The sequence below is a fragment of the Trifolium pratense genome, linkage group LG2 (assembly GCF_020283565.1).
Source record: "Trifolium pratense cultivar HEN17-A07 linkage group LG2, ARS_RC_1.1, whole genome shotgun sequence".
Classification (NCBI taxonomy): domain Eukaryota; kingdom Viridiplantae; phylum Streptophyta; class Magnoliopsida; order Fabales; family Fabaceae; genus Trifolium; species Trifolium pratense.
This window is the reverse complement of record NC_060060.1, coordinates 21,827,045-21,850,015: the sequence shown is the minus strand read 5'-3', so window position 1 is coordinate 21,850,015 and position 22,971 is coordinate 21,827,045. Positions and strand designations below refer to the sequence as shown.

Sequence of the window (22,971 nt, the reverse complement as noted above, 5' to 3'; positions counted from 1 at the left end):
CTTGTGTAGTGCAGTTGCTTCTTAAGGTATTTTCTGGTTGTTTATGCAAGGTAGGAGAGTAGCAAGAGAACTTGTCTTTGATCCTGAAATAGAGAAAACAGCTAAAGCAAACAGGAAAGCAGTTCGGTTAGCCCGAGAGGCTGCCCGGTTAGCAGGTGTTGCACAAGAAAGTAGTGAAGAAGCGGTTTCTAGTCCAAACACATCGGACAACGAAGCCAACATCATGGCTGAAAATCCACCACCACCTCCACCAGTTGTGCCTGAGAGGATGTTAGGTGACTATGGGCAAAGAAACAATGGAGAGCTTGCCAATCTGGGTTTCCAACCGAGAAATCATGTGTCATTTGATATCAAGAATTCAGTGCTCAGCGCCCTCAAAGAGAATCAATACTCAGGGGCAGAAACACAATGTCCAAATCTGCACCTGGAGCATTTCTATGAAGCTTGTGACTATACAGACCCACCAGGAGTATCTGAATCAGATAAAAGATTAAGGCTTTTCAAGTACTCGTTAACTGGAAGAGCTAAAGACTGGTTGGACACAATACCACCTAACACCATCAATACTTGGCAAGAGCTAGAGATGAAGTTCATGGATAGGTACTTCCCAATTCATAAGTATCTTGAAAGAAGAGCTGACATTACAAACTTTGAGCAAGGAGACTCCGAAACATTGTATGATGCCTGGGAAAGATTCAAACTGAGCCTGAAGAAGTGTCCTAAGCATGGGCTCGATAGTCATACTCAAATGCAGCATTTCACACAAGGATTGAGAGCTCAAACTAGAATGTTTCTAGATGCATCGGCAGGTGGATCTTTGAAAAATAAAAATCAAACTCAAGCTAGAGAGTTGGTGGAGTCCATGGCTCAAAATGAGTACAGAGTTGAAAATGATCGTGGTGCAAAGAAGAAGGCAGGCATGATAGAGCTTGATACTCAAACTGCTCTTTTGGCCCAATCTACATTGATGAATTCTCAAATGGCAGCTGTGTTGAAACACCTCACTAGCACTCCTAATGCCCAAATGCCAGTCATGGCAGCTAATGAAGTGAAATGTGATTTTTGTGGACAAGGGCATGCTAATGGCCAATGTTTTCCTGAAGGGTCAGAAGAGGCAAAGTACCTAGCCAACTTCAAAAGGAACAACCCAAAGTATGATCCATATTCAAACACTTATAACCCAGGTTGGAGAGATCATCCAAACTTTGGTTGGGGAGGAAATCAAAACTCAAATCAATCTCAACAACAATCTTCTTCACAAAACTCCCAACAAAGGAGACCTTCTCAATTAGAGGATACACTTACTCAATTCATAAAGGTGACGCAAGGGAACTTCGAAGCTATGAAGGTTAGCCAAGATCAAATGAAAGCCAACCAAGATATTGCCAACAAGAATCATGAAGCTTCAATTAAGAACTTGGAAACTCAAGTTGGGCAATTGTCAAGGCAATTCGCGGCTACTCAAAATAATGGTTTTGAAGGTTCTACAAAGGATAATCCGAGGAATGAAAGTTGCAAGGCGATTAATTTGAGAAATAGAGTGGTTCCTTCACCTGAGATTGTAACGAAGAAAAAGAGTGAGCCTAGTGTTGAGGGAGTGAAAGAAAAAAATAATGTTGAGGGAGAAGTTGAACATGAGAATGAGGGAGAAGTTGAGAATGAGTTAGAAAAAATGATTGAGAGTGAGAAAGAGGAGTTAGTTGAAGATGAGAAAGAGAAAAAAATTGAAAAAGAGAATGATGAGAAGTTAGTTGAAAAGAAAGGCAAGGGTGTAGAGGAGAAAGAAAGTTCTGTCCATGCTAAATTGCCATATCCGCGCAAGAAGAAGGCAAAGGCTAATGATCATCAACAATTCAAAAAATTTATGAAGATGCTTCATGATCTCCAAATTAACATTCCTTTTGCTGAAGTGTTGGAACAAATGCCTGTCTATGCCAAATTCATGAAAGATCTCTTGACAAAGAAAAGGAAACCTCTTGATGATGACACAGTTGATATGACAGAGGAATGTAGCGCCATAATTCAAAAGAAGCTTCCTCAAAAGAAGAAAGATCCGGGAAGTTTTACTATCCCATGTTCTATTGGCAACATTTCCGTTGGTCGAGCTCTATGTGATTTGGGAGCAAGCATAAATCTCATGCCATTGTCAATGATGAAAAAGATTCCGGGAGCCGTTGCTAAACCTACAAAAATGCAACTCTCTTTGGCTGATCGATCAATAGTACATCCATATGGCATACTACATGATGTGTTGGTAAGAGTTGCGGAGTTTGTTTTCCCGGCGGATTTCGTCATCCTTGATATGGAAGATGATGCAGATGTAGAACCATTGTTGTTGGGTAGACCATTCTTAGCTACCGGAAGAGCATTGATTGATGTTGAGATGGGAGAACTTATGTTGAGAACACATGGGGAACAAGTCATGTTTAACGTGTTCAAAGCTATGAAACACCATGATGATGAGCCACAATGTTACAAGGTTGACGTGATTGAGGAAGTGGTAGAAGATGTCTTAGTGGAAGAAACACCATCCTTACCTTTAGAGAGAGTAATTGTTAATTCCATCGATGATTTGGAGGAGGAATGGGACAAGGAGATTGAAATTTGTCTCCGTCAGCTTGAATCATGTAAAGAAGAAGAAGCACAAAAAGATTTTGAAAATATGTATGCTGTGGAAGAGAAAGCTAGTGGTAAGGAGGACCTAAAAGTTACTATTCCGGAGTTGAAAGAGCTCCCCCCTCACTTAAAATATGTTTTCTTAGGAGAAGATGCTTCACAACCGGCAATCATAAGCAGCAGGTTGAGTTCTTTGGAAGCAGAGAAGCTAACTAGAGTCTTGCGAGAAAATAAAGAAGCCATGGGTTGGAGCATCTCTGATTTGAAAGGGATTAGTCCCGGATTCTGTATGCATAAGATAAAAATGGAAGATGAATACAAACCTGTGGTGCAACCTCAAAGAAGATTAAATCCAACCATGAAAGAAGTGGTGAAGAAAGAGGTTCTTAAACTCCTAGAAGCTGGTATGATTTATCCAATCTCGGATAGTGCGTGGGTTAGTCCTGTCCATGTGGTCCCGAAAAAAGGTGGTATGACAGTTGTGAGAAATGAAAAAAATGAACTGATACCCACTCGAACCGTCACTGGGTGGCGGATGTGTATAGACTACAGGCGGTTGAACTCGGCAACAAGGAAGGACCATTTTCCTCTTCCATTCATGGACCAAATGTTGGAAAGGCTTGCAGGGCAGGCCTATTATTGCTTTTTGGATGGATATTCTGGGTACAATCAGATTGTGGTAGACCCAGAGGATCAGGAGAAAACAGCTTTTACTTGTCCTTTTGGAGTATTTGCTTACCGGAAGATGCCTTTCGGGTTGTGCAACGCACCGGCCACATTCCAGCGGTGTATGCTATCTATTTTTGCTGATATGATGGAGGACACAATCGAGGTATTTATGGATGATTTTTCTGTGTTTGGTAAGTCTTTTGATAAATGTTTAGCCAATTTGAATGCCGTATTGAAGAGATGCATAAGTACCAATTTAGTTTTAAATTGGGAAAAATGTCATTTTATGGTTAAAGAAGGTATTGTGCTTGGACACAAAATCTCTTCAAAGGGCATTCAAGTTGACCAAGCAAAGATAGAGGTTATTAAGGAATTGCCCCCTCCCGTTAATGTTAAGGGAGTGAGAAGTTTCTTGGGTCATGCCGGTTTCTATCGGCGTTTCATCAAAGACTTTTCGAAAATAGCTAAGCCCTTAAGTAACCTCCTTGTGAAGGAAAATGAATTTAATTTTGATGATGAATGTTTGAATGCTTTTGTTGTGATTAAAGAAAAGTTGGTCACCGCGCCCATAATCGTTGCACCTAATTGGGATCTCCCTTTTGAATTAATGTGTGATGCAAGTGATTATGCGGTTGGAGCGGTGCTTGGCCAACGACATGCGAAATTTTTCCATGCTATATACTATGCAAGCAAGGTTTTGAATGAAAACCAAATCAATTACACAACTACTGAAAAAGAGTTGCTTGCAATAGTATTTGCTTTGGAAAAATTTCGCTCTTATCTAATTGGATCGAAAGTTGTTGTTTTTTCAGATCACTCGGCACTTAAGTACCTCCTCACAAAAGGCGACTCAAAGCCTAGACTCTTGAGGTGGGTACTACTTTTGCAGGAATTTGATTTGGAGATAAAAGACAAGAAAGGTGTGGAGAATGTGGTCGCGGACCATTTGTCAAGGTTAGAAAATCCAATGGTGACCACAAAAGAGAAGTGCATTAACGAAGAGTTCCCGGATGAAAAATTGCTGATGGTTTCTCAAAGGCCTTGGTTTGCTGACATGGCTAATTTCAAAGCAGGAAATGAAATCCCGGAGGACTATTCCTATCAACAAAAGAAGAAATTCTTTAGAGATGCTAACTTCTATTTTTGGGATGATCCATACCTATTTAAGGTGGGGCAAGATGGCTTGATCCGTAGATGTGTTGATGAGGAAGAGGCACAAAGCATAATGTGGCATTGCCACAGTTCTCCATATGGTGGTCATCACAGTGGTCCACGAACAGCAGCAAAGGTGCTTCAAAGTGGTTTCTTTTGGCCGACACTGTTTGCAGATTGTGTAGAGTTTGCTAGAAGATGTGATAATTGCCAGAGGACCGGCAATGTTTCAAAGCGGGATGAGATGCCTCTAAACCAAATGCTCGAAGTAGAACCTTTTGATTGTTGGGGGATTGATTTCATGGGACCTTTCCCATCTTCACGGTCTAATCTTCATATATTGGTGTGTGTAGATTATGTTACAAAATGGGTGGAAGCTATTCCTTGCCAAGCGAATGATTCTCATACCGTGGTGAAGTTCCTTAAAGAAAATATTTTTACTCGGTTTGGGGTTCCTAGAATTCTCATTAGTGATGGAGGCAAACATTTTTGTAACAAATACTTGGAGAATGTCTTGGAGAAATACAATGTTAAGCACAAGGTGGCCACTCCATACCATCCTCAGACAAGTGGACAAGTTGAAGTATCTAACCGGCAATTGAAACAAATTCTGGAGAAAACGGTTTCTACTTCAAGAAAAGACTGGTCAATGAAGCTTAATGATACACTTTGGGCTTATAGAACCGCGTTCAAGACACACTTGGGGTTCTCTCCGTACCAACTAGTTTATGGCAAAGCATGTCACCTACCGGTTGAGCTAGAACACAAGGCATATTGGGCTGTGAAATTTTTAAATTTTGATGCAGGTCTTGCGGGGGAGAAAAGATTGCTTAAGCTGAATGAACTTGAAGAATGGCGGATGCAAGCATATGAAAATGCCGTGATTTTTAAAGCAAGAACAAAGAAGTATCATGATAAAGGGTTGGTAAGAAAGGAGTTTAAGAAAGGACAGCAAGTCTTGTTGTTCAATTCTCGTTTAAGGTTATTCCCGGGTAAGCTGATGTCTCGGTGGTCTGGTCCGTTTGTCATTAAGGAAGTTTTTCCACACGGGGCTGTGGAAATTTTTACACCAGGAGAGGAGGAGAAATCCTTCAAAGTAAATGGACAAAGACTCAAGTTTTATAAGGGAGGAGATTTTAACCGCCACAAGGTGGCAGTACTTTTCGAAGACCCTTGAGGTTCCGAGACCGTCGAGCTAATGACGCTAAAAGTAGCGCTGCTTGGGAGGCAACCCAAGGTTTTATTTAACCGTAATAGTTTTTCTTTTGATTTTTTGTGTTGTGCAGGTCAAATTGAAAAAAAGAGGAGTGTGAAAAGTGTCACAATCAGGAATTCACGCTTGGGGCACCAAAAATTTCGCCTGAAGCGTAAGAAAGGAGCAGAAAAATTCAAATTCTGAGTGATTTACGTTTGGGGCGGAAGAAATTGCGCCTAAGGCGTAAAAATAATGATGAAAAATGGGTGCCCACTGTTTTGCCGTTTGGGGCGGAAGAAATTGCGTTTGGGGCGTAAAAATCCTGAAGAAATTGGGTTGCTCAATATTTTGCCGTTTGGGGCGGAAACATTGCCGTTTGGGGCGGAAAATCATGCTGAAAGAGATGGTGCTCTCTGTTTTGCCGTTTCAGGCGGAAAAACTTGTGTTTGGGGCGGAAAAATTTCGTTTAAGGCGTAAACACACATGAAACCCTCATTCTTTCTCTCAAACTTCATCTTCTTCAACAAACCTTATCCTTTCTCTCAAACTTCATCTCCTTCCTCACACAAATTCTCCATTAACCACCATCCAAACCTTCAAACCCAACACAAATCCTTCATTAAAACAACAACCACAACAAATTCACCCATTCTCTTTCACCAATTTCATCCTCAAATCTCAAACCCCTCTTGAACCTAAACCTCCCAAATCCTTAAAAATCCCATTAAAACAACAACCTCTCTCACACCCATAACACCAAACCCACGAAAATTTCTTCCATCCAACTCTATTCTTCAAAACCCATCATCAACAACAACCAATTCTTCAAATTTTTCCAAAACCCAAAATCAAAAACCCTTCAAAACCCTACACGAAAATTCATCCAAAAACCACCATAAATCTTCATCTTTTCCATCAATCACCCATAAACCATTACCCTTCTCAATCTTTACCTTTCTCACCATGAAGAACATATTCAAAAAATCCTCAAAAGACAAGGAAGTTGAAGTTGGGTCTTCAAAATCAAGGTCAAAAGTGGTGAAGAAAAGGAGAGTAGTCCGAACTCCTACACCGTCACCTTCGCCTTCTCCTCCACCATCACCGCCTAGAGAGCAATCACCACCTCCTCCAACGCCGGTTGTGACTGAAATTCCTCGGTCACGTTTTGTTCGTCCAACGGCCTACAATCGGTACCAGACTCTCAAAAGTAAGGACTTCAAACCTGAAAAGCGTCTCACGGATGAAGTGCTAGCATTGCCCTTAATTGAAGCAGAATTCCGCAACAGGCATTGGTATGAGTTTAATTTCTGTCTTCGGTCTGGAAATCGTACTTTAGCATTAGAATTTTTGAGTAATGCATGGCGAGTGAAAAATTCGTCACCACGGATTGCTAAAGTACGCGGGGTAGATGTAGACTACTCCCCGGAAACTATAAATAGGATATTTCATTTTAATGTTCCTGAATTCTGTGTTCTGAATCATCGACGTGAGAATAGGGCAACCATGGCATCAGATAAGCGTGAGGCTCTAAAATCTCAGCTGACTGTACCCGGAAGTGTGTGGGTGAGACCATCCAGACAGCTCCCACCCCAGCGGTTTAAAACCGCTCATTTGTTAGATTTTCCACGGGTTTGGGCTGAATTTTGGATAAATAACGTGGAGCCAAGTGGGAACAATTCTGAGATTCCTATGGATGTAGGGCTAGCACTTCAAGCTATTCTGTTAGGTGAAGACATAGATTTGGGCAAAATTCTGAGTGATGATTTGTCTGCAATGATCCAGAAAGATCCCGGGTCATATAGTCTAACACATCTCTGTTTGATCACTAAACTGTGTCTGGATCAAAATGTTGCTACTTTTGATGATGATCAAATGGAAGAGCCTAGAAAAGTCACTACGGCTTTTATGAGAGATGTGAGAAGAAAAACTTTCGGGAAGACATTCATTCCATTTGCTGATGTGGATGATGTAATGGATTACACGGTGGAGGGAGGAGGTGAAGAAAGGGAGGAGAATGTTGAAAACGTGATGCACCATGAAGTGCCACAGGCTCCGGAGATGGAGGGTTTTCCAGCTCCGCAATTTGATGTGAATGTTCTTGCTGACATGGTGTGGAAAATGGACATGAGCACCCAACAGGGCATTGATATGGCGGACCACTATGACACTTCATCCGCTTTATGGCAAGCATCCATGCGTTACCGGGAGCAAGTCCCGGCATATTTCTATCCGAGATATCCAACAATGCATGAATTTGATGAAGCTCACAATCAAAGAGTTAGGAGCATGGCGGCTACACATGAAAGGAACCGTGCTACCTACATTCGCCAAAGGAGGGCAGCTGGCCTTCCAGATGAAGGAGGGTCCTCATCAATGCAATTTCCTGGAAATCTGCCTCGTTTTGATCATGATCACAACATGCCCGAGCAGGATTGAGGTTTTGTGCCATTCACCTTTACTGTCCTTCTCCTCTATAGATTCTTTTTGGCCTGTGTATTATGATTCCTTTGTTTAATTTGTTGCATGCTTGATGTTGGTCTATAATAAGTACTTGAGCTAGTCGTTGTGTTTTCTTTGAATGTTTTAGTCTTTTTGAAAACTTCACACTATTGAAATTTGTTTGGCTATCATCTTAGATTCAAAATTGTTGACCAAATGTGTGATATGAATTTGTGATGTTTTTGATTGTTTCGGATGCATCATAGTGATGATTTAGGCAAGGCTTAGGGACTCTCACAAATATTGACCATAGTTTAATTCAGCCAAAAACTGTGAGATTTTGAGCCCAAACACTGATTTCTTTTGATGATTATGAGAATTCCACACTTAGCTATGTCTCTAGAATTTGCGCATGTTCTCTTTAATTGATTTATTGTTGTGATGTACACACGAGGCAAGTTGTTTGGTACCTTGAGCCTGTTCTAGCCACCCTTATCATTGCTTATCCGTTGTTTAACCCCTTTTGAGCTTAAAGAAAAATGTTTTGTTTGTATCTGACCCAAGTTATCAAAATAATATAAAAAAAAAAAATGATTTTCTTGGGAAATTAGATACCTTTAGTGGTTTTTGCACAATGCATTTCACTAAGTTTGGGGTTGCTTTTGGAACTAGCAACAACTTAAGTTTGGGGTGGATATACTATACTAGAGAACTAAAAAAATTATGAAAGAAAAATTCAAAAGTTCACCAAGAAAAGAAGTATCGAAAAAAAAAAAAGAAAAAAAAAAAAATAATAATCATGGTGATCTTTTTTGAAAACAAAAAGGAATTTTGTGAATTGTTCTCTAAGTATAAATTCTTACAAAGTAGGGTGGGGTGTTGTATCTATTTGACTCAGTGGTATCTAATTTCAAGTTTTTTTACTCACTTACCAGAAAAGCCACCATCCACCTTTTAACCAGGCCACGTTATAACCTTTAAAAGTCCTCTAATGTGTGTGCTCATGACATGGTGATTGATTTTTGAGAATGTCTGCAAATTTATAGTAGTCTAGTTATGATGTGTTGATTGAGTGATTATATTACCCTTAAACAGGAGAGTCGGTGAGGGTGTGAAGAAATTAAGTATGGTCAATCTTTGTTTGATGCTCTTTGTTTTGCCTAAATTTGAAACTGTGTGTACTTGAATCATGACGAAATTGATCATTGAAATATCATGCAAATTACGTCTAACTTGATTGGGTTTGAGTTTGTTTAGCCAGATGAATCGAGGTAGTGTTTTGTTTTCCTGGAGATTGAGATATTCCTTGAGGACAAGGAAAAGTTCAAGTTTGGGGTTGTGATGACATTAGTCATTACATGGAAATAAAGACCATTTTCAAGTATTTTTAGAGGTTTTTGACCTAAATCATGAAGAATGAAACATTGATTTGAAGCTACATGCGAAGAAAGATAGCAAATGAAAATTGGTGGATTGTATAGTATTTTTACGCCTAAAACGGAAGTTTTTCCGCCTGGGGCGGAAATTTCACTGAAGAACCAAGATTGCTCTCTGTTTTGCCGTTTCAGGCGGAAAAAGCTGTGCCTGAAACGTAATTCTTTACGCCTGAGGCGGAAATTCTGTGCCTCAGGCGGAAAACGTTACTTTTGATCATTTTTATAAAAAGGAAACATCAGATCTGGATCATTATCGAATTTTTACGCAAAAGAACAGCTATTGGAGCGATTTTGGAGGATCAAGAGCGACCAAGCAAGGATTCAAGTGTGGAAACACATCAAGATTCTTCTTGTAATCATGCTTTCTTTCATTTTATTTGATGTAATTTCTGAATTTGCAATGTCTAGCTAAATTCTCATGATTGGTCCTTAGGTGATTCTAATTACTTTTGATCTTGAACTATGTGATTGTCATATGATATGATTAATGAATTACGAAGTTAGTTTCTATTGATTGTTCTTTGTGCTTAATGCTTTGTATGAATTCGCGACTTATATGATGATTGCAATGATTTGTTTTACTATGACGATAGGAATAAATCATCGATCTAGGAACGATTGATCAATTAATTTTCACTTAAGAAATTTTGGATTGTTAATTGAGATTAAGAGATTAAAGTTTTTCTTCCTCACATGATCATAGGTCTTACTAAGAAATTAGGGATTGATGATCATGAGAGAGGATTATGTTACCAAGACATTGGGCATAATCAATTGTGTTTTAATCAAATCATGAAACTAATTTGAATAATTCGTTATCATACATGGCGTTACCAAGAGAAATAGTAATTAGATGACCCAAAAAGGACCAATCGCTTTTCTTACATCAATCTAAACACCAAAGCAATTCCAAAGTTTAAAAGTTTGAACTTGAAACCAAACAAGAACCCCCCTTTTTACAATTTATGTCAATTTACATGAGTATGTCTTCAAATTACAATTGATTTACAACAATCCCTGCGGAAAGAACGATTTTATTATACTACTTGACGGCTATTTAGTACACTTGCTAAATTTCTATCAACACTCATTTCCATGCCATTTAATTATGTTTTGGTAGGAAGGAATGAGTTGAGGAACTTAGTTACTACTTCTTCCGTACACATATTAAGAAAGTTAATTAATGTTGTATGGAAAAGAGAGATTATGGGTCGATTTTCAAAATAATTCTTCATTTATGGTATGGAAAAAATAAATTGAAGAATTGAAAAAAGAGAGAATAATAAATTGTTAAGAGTATAATAGAAAAAATAGCATTAAATGCTTCGTTGATAATATAAAGCGACATATATTGTGGTACAAATTTTTTTTCCAAAGTGACATATATTATGGTACAGAGGGAGTAAAGTGGAAGACTCTACTCAGAATTTAATGTTGCTAGTACTCGTTTAATGTCTTAGTTAATTTAGAAACAATGTCTCACCCTAAATTTTATGAACTTCAATTATGGCTAGTGATTAGGCTTTCCAACAAAAAAAATAAAAATTAAGCACAATGACCAAAATATTTTTCTTTGTATCATTGAATTCTAATTAGGTAATAGAGGATCAAAAGAAATGAGAGAAAAAATTAGCAAGAATGAAAATGAAAAAGAAAAAAAGTGACCAAAATAAAGAATGATGAAAATAAAGAGAGTTTAATCGGAAAAAAAAAATTGATTAACAAGGAAATTGTTTCACAACACACCTTTATCCTTGCTATTTTGCATAAATGTGATGTTGCTAGCTTAACACTCCTAACAAATACTCCCTTTGGACATAAATATAAGTAAAAAAACAGTTTACGCGGTGTTTAAGAAATTTAGTTAAGTGTAGTTAACTTTCTTGATTTAATGCAAAACATGAGTTAAGTTTACTATATTACCCATTTTGATAATTGTAAAAGTGTAAAAGTGAAATAAATGCCTAAAATAAAAATAGAATTAAATAATTAGGAATAGTAGTATTAATTCGTTTAAAAGTAGTTAACTTTTGCTTATAATAATGACCAAAATTAGAAGTGTTTTTTTGCTTATATTTGTGTCCGGAGGGAGTAAGTTAAGTTGAAACACTTTTGTAGGAATTTGATGGTATGTTTTTTAAAGAGGTACCAAGTGATATTTACCATCTATAAGTGGAATTGTCGAATTGAGCATCACATTGACCTAAATTCGGGAGATCCTTGCCGTCTGTTTACCAAAGCGATCCACATCAAACTCAAGAGATACAATGACAAGTGCAATGTTTTTAAAAACAGACGGGACCGACCAGTTTTAACTGGTTGGACCAAGAATCAGACTTAGTAACCGATTTGGACAACCTTACTAAAATGTCAGTCTTAAGAACCGGTGAAAAAACTAGAAAAACCAATGTGAACCAGTGAAAGCCGGAAAATCGGTGAATCGGTCTCGGTTTTGTTTGATCGACGGGTCCATTTTTAGTGACATCTCAGTCACTCTTTTTCTTTTTTATTTCAAGTAAAATGTTCAAATTATTAAATAAAAATTGAAATGTAAAGATTGAACTGCCTCCGGCAACAAATTTACAGGAGAGGATTCTGGTCCAAGAGTTGTTGTTTTGTATATGAAAGATGAAGCACTTCTATGTTACTCTTCATTTACTTAAGGCAAACACCATTTATGATGATTAAAAGCCTTTAAATTTCACCGTTTCCTATAATTCCATCTCCCACCCCCAAACGTAGAAATATAATTGCAATTTACTCCCCATTAAGAAAACTTGGAATTTGAACCCAAAAGTCTGGTGAAGACTTTCATTTTCATAGCTGTCATATTTATTGTTTACAATCCATGCATGTCAGAAAATTAAAATGCTTGTACCTATAATTAATTTTATTTTCATTTTGTCTTCTAAAACACATTTTCATTTTGTTTTACTTACTACTAAGTCACGCTTGTTATGCATGTAAGTGTTGGAGTTTGAATTTGATTTACTCTATTTATTCATTTTAAATGATAAATTTATAGTCGATAAACTATTTGATTAAAAAAAACCTAAACAATTTTTAAAATTTGATCATAATTGCCTGTTCTATAATCTACAATTTATTCGATCATTTCCATTGTTTTTATTTGTAAATACTTATTTATTTTTTATTCGTTTTAACAGTAGTTAAATCAATTGAATTATGTTCTCGTAAGTTTAGCTTAGTTGGTAGGAACACTGCATTATATATGTATGAGCCGTATTTGAATCACGGATACTCCACTTATTCGTCTTTAAGGAGAAATTTCTAACCACTAAAAAAACCAATTGTGTTAACGCAACAATCGTGGGAGGGTCGAGCGAGGAGCATTCATTTTTGTGGCACTTGTTCTTTTGAGCAACACACCTTTGTAAAATACACACCACTTGTTCACCCAAAACCTTAAGGTAATAGGTGAGTGGGTTCCCCCACTTATAAATGCTCAAGTCACCACATTCCTATCTATTATGAGACTATTTCCATAAACTCACAATTACTATATTTTCAACTAATTGAATTATGATCTAAACGTCTCATTTTGTTGGATCTATAATTTGATTTTTAGAATATTGGTTGTATGGACCAAATATTTGTATACATGTTTGACACTCCTTTACCTTGGAATTGGAATTCAATTCGAGTACATACACAACTAGCTTTTGACACAAAAAGTGCTTAACCGAAAACTATTCTTTGCGTATGGTCGACATGCTTATTCTTTTGTTGTGGATGTATCTTCATCTAAGGAAAGTTTTAACCCTTCATCCAACTCCACAAAAAGCTCCATATCTCTTAATTATCCTATTATTATTATTATTACTTACAAAATCAAAATTGCTAATCATTTAATTTTTCCCAAAGTGTACGATTAACGTAATCGCATTTTGTACTATTATTATTACGAGTAAAGTTGTAGTAACACATACGGTCACGCGTTAAATATTTATCTCCCATGTCGTAAAACAAAAGGAAACATAAATAGTAAATGTATAAATAATGCAATAAAAGGAAACATAAGTAAATGTATAAATAAATGCAATATTTAACTTTTTTTTTCTTTCTCAAATGATCGGTGTCTTAGTGAAGTTCATCATCCAATTGAGCTCAATATCTTGATTATAAATTCAATTGAGCTCATCTGTCCTTTGCATTTAATACTTTTGGTTTTTTATCACCCGATGCTGTGAATATTTTGAAAAGCATGTCTCTTAGGTCTCTAGATCTAGTATTTAAGATGATTAGTTTTGTCATCTAAAAAAAAGGTAAAAGCGCAACTTGTTGTCTGTTTGCATTTCATTCAAGTGTAATTATCTTACATATATTATTTGATAAAAAAAATGCAATATTAATGAAGGATTTTTTTTTTACTAAAATAATGAGAGACTTTTTTACGAGACAATAATAATGATATTATACGGAGTATTAAAGAAAAAGAAAAGTACAAAAGAAGATTAAAAGGAAAAGAAAAAGAAAATTCGTTTCTTAACAGCGGTTTCAATTTCAACAAATATGTTAAATCCGGACACGCCTGTCATTTTGTTTCTCAATCACTAACAAGAAAAAATCAAATAAAATTTCTACCAAAATAAAAAGAATGAAAATATATAAAAAGAAATTGGTATATTCTTTTGAATTTTTTTATGATTAGAATTTTATTGATATTTTCATTTTTAAAGAGTCAATCAATCCTTTAGTATATGTCTTCAAAAGCATATAATTGTTTTTTGTTTTGTTTTGTTTTGTAAGTTTGAGTAATTATTGTACTCCTTTATAATACATCTTTTATTTATAATAAATATATCTTAAAAAAATATCTAAAAATTTATAATTGTTTTACTATTTTAAGTCAAATAAATGTTTTCAATTAAGTGGTCTTATAATAAATATAAAATGAAATTATCCTCTTATAATAATTAAAAAAATTAGTCATACTTCTTTATCTATAAAAAATAACAATTCATAATTAACTCAATGATATTTGAGTTTTATTCAAAAATAAAAAAAAATCCAAGGATTGAGTCTAGCAGTAGAAAAATTGTTCCTGGAGCTGATAAGTTATAGGTTCAAGCTCTGTTAATGCTAAGTCTTCTAAGAACTTTAAGATTTTTTCTGCATTGAAATGAAGCACCATATCCCCTCACTCTAAAATTTAGGCCATCGACAAAAAAGAAAAAATAACACATTTTGTCTGAAAGTAATGATCAACTAATTATACTCGTATTGTTATGCTGAATACTTTTATTCATTTTCAAACCTTAAATTTTGCACTTGTGTGTGAAAATCTCATGCTATGTTTGTCAATTCCTTTACATAGTACACATGCTCTCTTATGTTATGTCACACATGATATAAGTAAAATTTGACTTTTTAGATTCATTAGAAAAATGATATATCTAGTTAATACTTTCTTTGTCCCAACTTATAATAAGAATATCCCTTTTTCCCCAAATTATAAGTATATAAGGTCAATATTTATCATTTTCAAAATTTACTTTTACTTATTCTCATGAAATTAAATAGAGATTGCATTTAATTTACTCTCTATTTTTTTTTTTCCTTATAAACAATAACCAATAAAAATTATGATTACATCTCCAAAAAAATTTATTTTAAGAAAAACACAAAAAAGTCTTCCCTCAAATTATTAATTCGAAAGAAGACTTTTTAATAAGTATCACTTTTTTGCTTATAATTTAAAATAGAGAAAATATATTATTAACTAAATTCTTCTTTTTTCTAATGAATCTAAAAATTCAAATTAAACTAATACGAAATTTAGGATAAGAGAATGATGCTTTAATTCAAAACAGGAAAGACATTTGAACAACTAGTAGAAACCTAAAAAGTAACTATTTTTACTCTCTTCAAAAACACTAATAAAACTCGAACTCATAATTTTTTGAATCCAAGACCTAAAAATCACATTTTTCTAAGTGAAGATTAAATAAAAGAAAATGATAATTTAAGTTTAACAACTAGTAATAAAAATAAAAAAATAAAATAAAAAACAGAGTTAGAGAGAGATAGAGAGTGATGATGAAATGAATGAATGTAATGTAATGACTTCTCATATAAGTAGGTCATACATTTCTCTCAAACTCCAGCTGCCTCTCTCTCTCTTTCCTCTCTGGAACTTCTCTGTCTCCCACAAAGTTCCAGAGAATCCCCAAACCCCCCAAAATACTCATTCACCCCCCTAATTCTCTATCTCAAAAATCACACTTTCACAAAATGCAACAAACTCTTTGAAAAATCTTGTTTTCAAAAAACCCTTCTCAATGCTTCCTTTACGCTTAACCGTCGTCGTTTCATCTCTTTTTTTCTGTTGCCTTTTCCAACCATTCTGTCTCGGAATCCGTTCTTTTCCGACCACCGACACAACCACCACCGTCGTCACCACCAACCCATTTCACTTCTCCGAAGCACCCGATTATCGAAACGGAGCGGGTTGCCCCATACCCGAAAACAACAACATCAAAGGATCATGCGACCCATCACTAGTTCACATCGCAATGACACTCGATTCTGGTTACCTACGTGGCAGCATCGCCGCCGTTCATTCCGTTCTCCGTCACTCATCATGTCCAGAAAACGTTTTCTTTCATTTCATTTCCGCTGAGTTCGACCCAGCGAGTCCACGAGTCTTGACTCGTTTGGTAAGATCCATTTTTCCATCACTAAACTTCAAAGTTTACATTTTTCGTGAAGACACGGTGATAAATCTTATTTCATCTTCAATTCGTTTAGCACTTGAAAACCCATTAAACTATGCAAGAAATTATCTTGGTGATATGCTTGATTCATGTGTTGAAAGAGTTATCTATCTTGATTCAGATATTGTTGTTGTTGATGATATTTTCAAACTATGGAGTGTGAAAATGGGTTCAGAAAAAGTTATAGGTGCACCTGAATATTGTCATGCAAATTTCACTAAGTATTTCACTGATGAATTTTGGGTTGACCCATTATTATCAAAAGTATTTGGAACAAGAAAGGCTTGTTATTTCAACACGGGTGTGATGGTAATGGATTTAGTAAAATGGAGAAAAGGGGGGTATAGAAGAAAAATTGAGAATTGGATGGAATTACAGAAGAAAAAGAGGATTTATGAATTGGGTTCATTGCCACCCTTTTTACTTGTTTTTGGTGGGAATGTTGAAGCTATTGATCATAGATGGAATCAACATGGATTAGGGGGTGATAATTTGAATGGTGTTTGTAGATCTTTGCATCCTGGTCCTGTTAGTTTGTTACATTGGAGTGGTAAAGGTAAACCTTGGGTTAGACTTGATGAGAAAAAAGCTTGTCCTTTGGATTCATTATGGGAACCTTATGATCTTTATAAGCCAAGAAATAATCATTTCATGGTTCATCATGGTGGTGGTGATGGGAAAAATCAAGAGATTGATCAACCTTGGAGTTTTTCTTCTTCAATTTTGGTTGGATATGCTCATGATTTGCTATGACTTGTGATTAGTATGAAGATATGATGATGATGATGATGATGATGATGATTCTTTTGGTACTTATGTTGTTGTTGTTGATTAGAAAAAATTCTGCGATTCAATTTTTTTTTTAGGTTTTGTACAGATTGGTTTTTCAATCTTTATCATTCTTTATGTAGAATGGTTTTTTTTTTTTTTTTTAAATTTTTTGTGATTTAGATGTGAAATTTTAGATTCTTTTTTGTGATGGGGGGTTCCATTATTTGGAACAATTTTGGTGGGTGGGTTAAGTTCTTTTGTATGGGGTCACCATTGATTGTATGTGCCAAACATAATGCAGAATGATAGACAGCTATTTCATTGTTTTTATATTCCTTTACTACCTTTGTTTGCTTGCTTTCATCGAGTTTCATATAAGTATCTATGAATGAATTATAGACAAGACATATATGAGAAAATAGAAGTAATCGAATGTAATTACATGTGTACACCGACACCAACAGGTCTCAAACATTCGGTCAGTAAATTTGGGGTGTCTGATTTTGATCAAACGGTCTATCGACTGCATTGAACCCCAATTCCACCTGTATAGGTTTCCATCCATGAAGTACATACACATACATGATACATAGCAATAGGTTTCCATCTATGAAGTACGGACATGATATGAGTAGTAAATTGAATATAATTACATGTATCAATGTTATACAGGTATCATCATACGTCAAAAATTGATACTAGTACACATTAAATGTCAGACACACTATACGATACTGACATATGTCAAACACCGATACATATTGAACGCCCGGCACGACTTCAATGTGTCGACTATAGAGGTTTCCATCAGTTTTTGTTTGATTGCTTTTCTTATCTCTAACCAATAGACAATGAATGGTGCTAATTCTTGTGTCTTAGTAATTTGTTTTTATGTGTTCTTTCCACCAAAAAGAATAAAGGACACAACACTAAAGCTCTAAAGCTAAACAAACAAGGTGCTTGCTTGTGATTATATTACATGCTGCCACTTATCAAGTTATGATTGGAAAATTTTCACGGATTCACAATGATTTTAGGTCTAAGTTAGGAAAAAAAAGAAAAAAGTGAAAAAAAGTATAGAACTTTAGATTGCCAACACTTCAAGTGTTAAATTAGTTTGTTAGGTAGATACTAAGTCACGAATAGTTAGTTACCTTTGCCTTAAGGAAACTGAAATATATGTTATACTATACTACTTACTACTACTAGCTTTTATCAAGTGATTTTCATTTGTTAACTACTTTAAGACCCCACAAAATTCATGTTAAATGGAAAGTTCTAGGCGTATAGTTATATCATTGCAATTGCACCTTCATTATCAATTTCCTTCACACGTGTTATGTAATCAAAGTCTAATCTATATATACTTAGATGAGAATCAAAGAAAGGTATCACTAGTATACACGTATAAGATTAGGAATATGTAGGAAAAGTAATGTTTCAAAAATTAAATTTGACATAAAATCCGCGAGACGTCTAAGTCACGGTTCATCAGTCATCAATCTTAAACCGCGTGAATCAGAATAAAATTGTGATTATATTGAACCATACAGTAGATGTTGATTCAAAGTTCAACCAGTCGAACAATCTAATTTCGGTGCATAAAAACTGATTATAATATCATATTATATAGCATATGTATATGTATTATTATAATATGGTAAAAATTGTGTGTTGTCGTGCATGTCTATAAGACATGTGTGCCAATTTCCAAATGTCCAATATGAAGTCATAGTCATAGTCATAGCTCCATCCATGTAAATAAAAGTCGACTAGATTAGAGACACATTTATTTTTGACTAAATGAGAGGCACGGTTATGATGTCTATTTCGATGGAAATTTCTTAATTGCTTACGGAACTAAACTATATGGAAGAGTACAAAACATGATGCTATATATTAATTTCATTATTAATTTTATTTGCAGCAAAAAATGACAACAAAACAGTGACGTGCGTTGTAGACCATGTCAAATTGTGTATTATTGATTATTACGTGTAATAGTAGAAATTAATTTTTCGTGCTATTAAATTTATGACAAAACTCTTTTTCAAGAGATTTTAAAGTAATTGTTAAAACTAAAAATTAATATCATATTAGTTGTTTGTAATTTTATTTTGAAAAAGTAAAGTCAAACCGCCAACTACGTTAAAATATAATTTAGTTTTATGAAATTACTTTAAAAGGTATAATGTAATTGAGATTTTATTTATTTATTTTAGACATCTATTTAGATACAATTTTAGAGACTCAAAATTGTTATTTTGACGTGGTAAAAACTAATAATTCACAAGGGATTAAGTTAGGTAGAATTTCAAAGTTACCAAAAGACATTGACTTTTTCATCATTTTAACAATGAAATGTACCTGCTATTTAAATTATGTCAATAGATTAAAACAAAAAACAATCCAACAAAAGAAAGAGAACGATAGAAAAGGTGGGGAGAACAAGCTTACTTAGTTACTTCTTCACTCCACAATAATAGCCAATACAATACAAGAGTTGGATCAACTATCTAATTTTACTTTTGATTATTATATTATAACTTATAATTTTTTTTAAGCTTAAGTTAAGCATGTATAATACAACGGTTTAGATGTCTCTTTCTTTGAAAAATAATTAAATATACTAATCTAACATCATCATTCATCATGTACCCACCTAAGATCCCAAGCACAATATTATCAAAATACAATATAAAATGTATTTTTTTTATCTCTACAAATATATCACTTTTTGCTTTTAGTCTATAAAATATTTTGTTTTGTTTTTACTATGCAAATATATCATTTTTTATCTTTGGTCATTGCTGTTTGGTATAAAAATGATGTAGTTCCTCCAAAAATACATTTAATTATTATAAAAATGATTTAGTTCCTCCGGTCATATTTATAAACAAAATTTCAAATTTTAAATTCGTTGAATAGCTGATATATCTAATCTATAATATAGATCAGATACATAAGATTATTCAATGAATATGAAAATGAGATTCTTGTTATAAATATGGTCGGAAAGACTATAATATTAACACAATAATTGAAAACCTTCCACCAGCAGCCAAATCAACCACCAAGTTTCTTCCTAATAATTTCAACTTCTTGACCACTAATTTGAAAAGCCTTCTTTAGAATTTCATCAGGAATTGAAGGCTTACTAACAAAGTTAGCAATTGATGAAATTTGTGCACCTGGATTTTGACTATTAAGTCCAGAAATTGCAATAGCTGGTTCCTTAGAATCACGATTATACAAAAAATGCACAAGACCTTTTGGAAAAACAAATGATTCACCTGGGCTTAAATTTTGAGTAAAAGCCCGATTTGATGTATCAATAAAGCCCACAAGTAAAAGCCCTTTTAAACATGTGGTAACTTCTGAGGCCCGTGGGTGTGAATGTGGTGGCACAATTCCATTACCAGCTATATCAATACGAACTAAAACTAGGCCCAATGTGTTAAGCCCAGGTAGGTTAATTGTGTTTGTTGGTGTAACACTAAAACCAAACATGTTTGTTGTGTTACCTGGCTTTGATAATGATGATGTTACAAAATGAGATGAAGAAGCTTGTTTTGGATCAATGCATGGTAATCCATTTATGAAAAAAGTGCTTTTGTTATCTGCAATGCAATAATCTTGAAGTGGGTCAGGGTCAGATATACATTGGCCCAAAAAGAGAGATAGGGTGAAAACAATTAGTGGTAGGGTGTGAAAATGAATTTGGGTTTTCATTTTTTTAGTTATCATAGGAGAAAACAAGGGAGACAAAACAAGTATAGATAATATAAATTTAATATGATAGGGTTATAGTATGGATTTTGAAAGCATATGCTAAGTTATTTATATGTATGTATGAAGAGAGTAGGTTGTGGATGGTGATGTTAATTCAACTTGATAAGTTGATTTGTGGAGTTAGATGATTGAGTAGCTTGAGAGCATAGGATGAAGAATAATCTGGTAAGGCAAGTTAAAGGAATTGTGGTCAAGTTAGAATAAGTCACACCAAGGGGATGATGTATACCTTCTATTAAATATGTTTATCACATTTTACTTATTCTTGGCTGAACTTCCAATTACTACATTCTCTAAAAATTGGAAGATTAAGACAAAAGAAAAAAAAAAATTAGAAATGTATTAATTTAATATCCAAACTTGTTAATCCAGTTATCATTTTTAAATTTTAGTAATATTAAATAAAATTGTGTAAAATATATATTTTAGTAATTACAACCACTTAGTTACAATTTCTTGTTTGTCAAGTAACATTAGAATTTCACATTTTTATGGTGAGTAAGTGGATGTATTAGCGTTCGAGCCCGATCTCTATATGTTACATGCAATCTCTTTAGCGATTAAGTTATACTTATGAGACAATTGACACAACCAATTTAAGATGTGTTTTTTAATTTATATATGGATTGACATTATACAATACAAGCGAACGCTGTAGTTTGAAGTTAGTATTATGGCATTGTTTTGTTTTTATTTAACTATTGAATAATTTTATAATATTATTTTATTTTTCAAAGTTAATATATCTTCGACGTGCAACTATATGAACTACTCTCTTGTAGTAACTAAGACCCATTAAATGATTTGATCTCTTCTAATAAATATTTTTTATATGCATTTGCCAAAGACTAACTAGTTAATAGATATAAATATTATTTTTTTGTCAAAATAAAACAAATAGATATAAATATATATTTTTTTTATCCGATAATTTAGTGGTTAGAATTTTACTTTTAAAATAAATAAATGTAATGTTCTAAGCACAAATTTCGACTATTTCTACATATAAAATACAATGTCTTTCTCGATTGAATTGACCTCACAAAAATGAATATAAATATTTAACATTTGTGTAGGATTATTATGGCATTTTATAATGTTTTAGAGTTGAAGGAATTGAATAATGGACCACATGTGGACCAAGTAAGATCTATAATAAATATTTGAGACCCCGTCACATGGAACCTTTTACACACACCGTCTCAAATTGTACAGCTTTTCTTCATGTGGCCCTTCCTCCTATCCTTCCCTCCCTTGTATTGTATTTCTCACTTGTCTCACCTCATTTAATATCCAATCTAATCTAATCATCACCACCTTAATATTATTGATCTCTTTCTTTGTACTCTCAATTTTGTTCGAACCCTCTAAGCATAGGTTTATTATTATGCTAAATTCTAATATGACGCCTCCATCAAGTGGTCTATGATGAATCAGTCATGAATAACATTATAATGAATACGAATTTTATAAAATCTATCGTTGAATTGAAAGTTTATATTATATAGATTATTCATAGAAAAATTTAGAAAAAATTGAAAATCATTTTATATGTTATTGAGACACATCAAGATTAACTGTTTATTAAATAACGTAAATCTTGATGGGTCTCAATAACATATCAAATGATTTTCAAAAAAATTTAAAAAATTTATTAATGATCTATACGATATAAAATTTCAATCCAACAGTGAATTTCGCAAAATTCATATTCGGTAGATCACTTGTTCACGATGGACCACTTGTGAAGGTGGTCCAACGTAGCATTAGCCTTATTATCATGGATATGTTGGAATCACCGTAATCTATTGTGACGCTTTTGGTTTTCTGGCATTAGGAACTACAGATATTTTGAAAAAAATTTTAAAGAATCATGTATAGTAATGTGGTGTCTTTTAAATCTCAAGATGTAGTGTTTAATATAATTAGTTTTACTATCTAAAAGGGTTTAGCAGTACAATATTTAAATGTAGAATATATAAATCAGAGTATAAAAAAAAAGCTTTTTTCACTGCAATATTTACTTTTCTTTTTAAATTTTTTTAATTTGTGTCTCAGAAACACTAAAATAACCAGAGTTCAAATCTTGAGAAAAGAGAAAAAAATAGTAATATTAATAACTAACCAGTAACTTTGACTATAAGACGTTGATTTTCAAAAGTTT

The 22,971-nt window shown here is 34.1% G+C and overlaps 2 protein-coding genes across 2 annotated transcripts; one reads left to right on the top strand and one right to left on the bottom strand.

Moving 5' to 3' along the window:
• Positions 1-15,573: 15,573 nt before the first annotated feature.
• LOC123906835 (probable galacturonosyltransferase-like 9) lies at positions 15,574-17,345 on the top strand. Its single transcript, XM_045956848.1, has one exon. It carries the CDS (start codon positions 15,810-15,812, stop codon positions 16,995-16,997), a length of 1,188 nt encoding a protein of 395 aa, XP_045812804.1. The 5' UTR covers positions 15,574-15,809; the 3' UTR covers positions 16,998-17,345.
• A 2,710-nt stretch (positions 17,346-20,055) lies between these two features.
• On the bottom strand, positions 20,056-20,842 carry LOC123906834 (germin-like protein subfamily 1 member 1). The gene has a single exon (XM_045956847.1). The coding sequence runs from the start codon at positions 20,760-20,762 to the stop codon at positions 20,082-20,084; it is 681 nt and encodes a 226-aa protein (XP_045812803.1). The 5' UTR covers positions 20,763-20,842; the 3' UTR covers positions 20,056-20,081.
• Between the last annotated feature and the right edge of the window lie 2,129 nt (positions 20,843-22,971).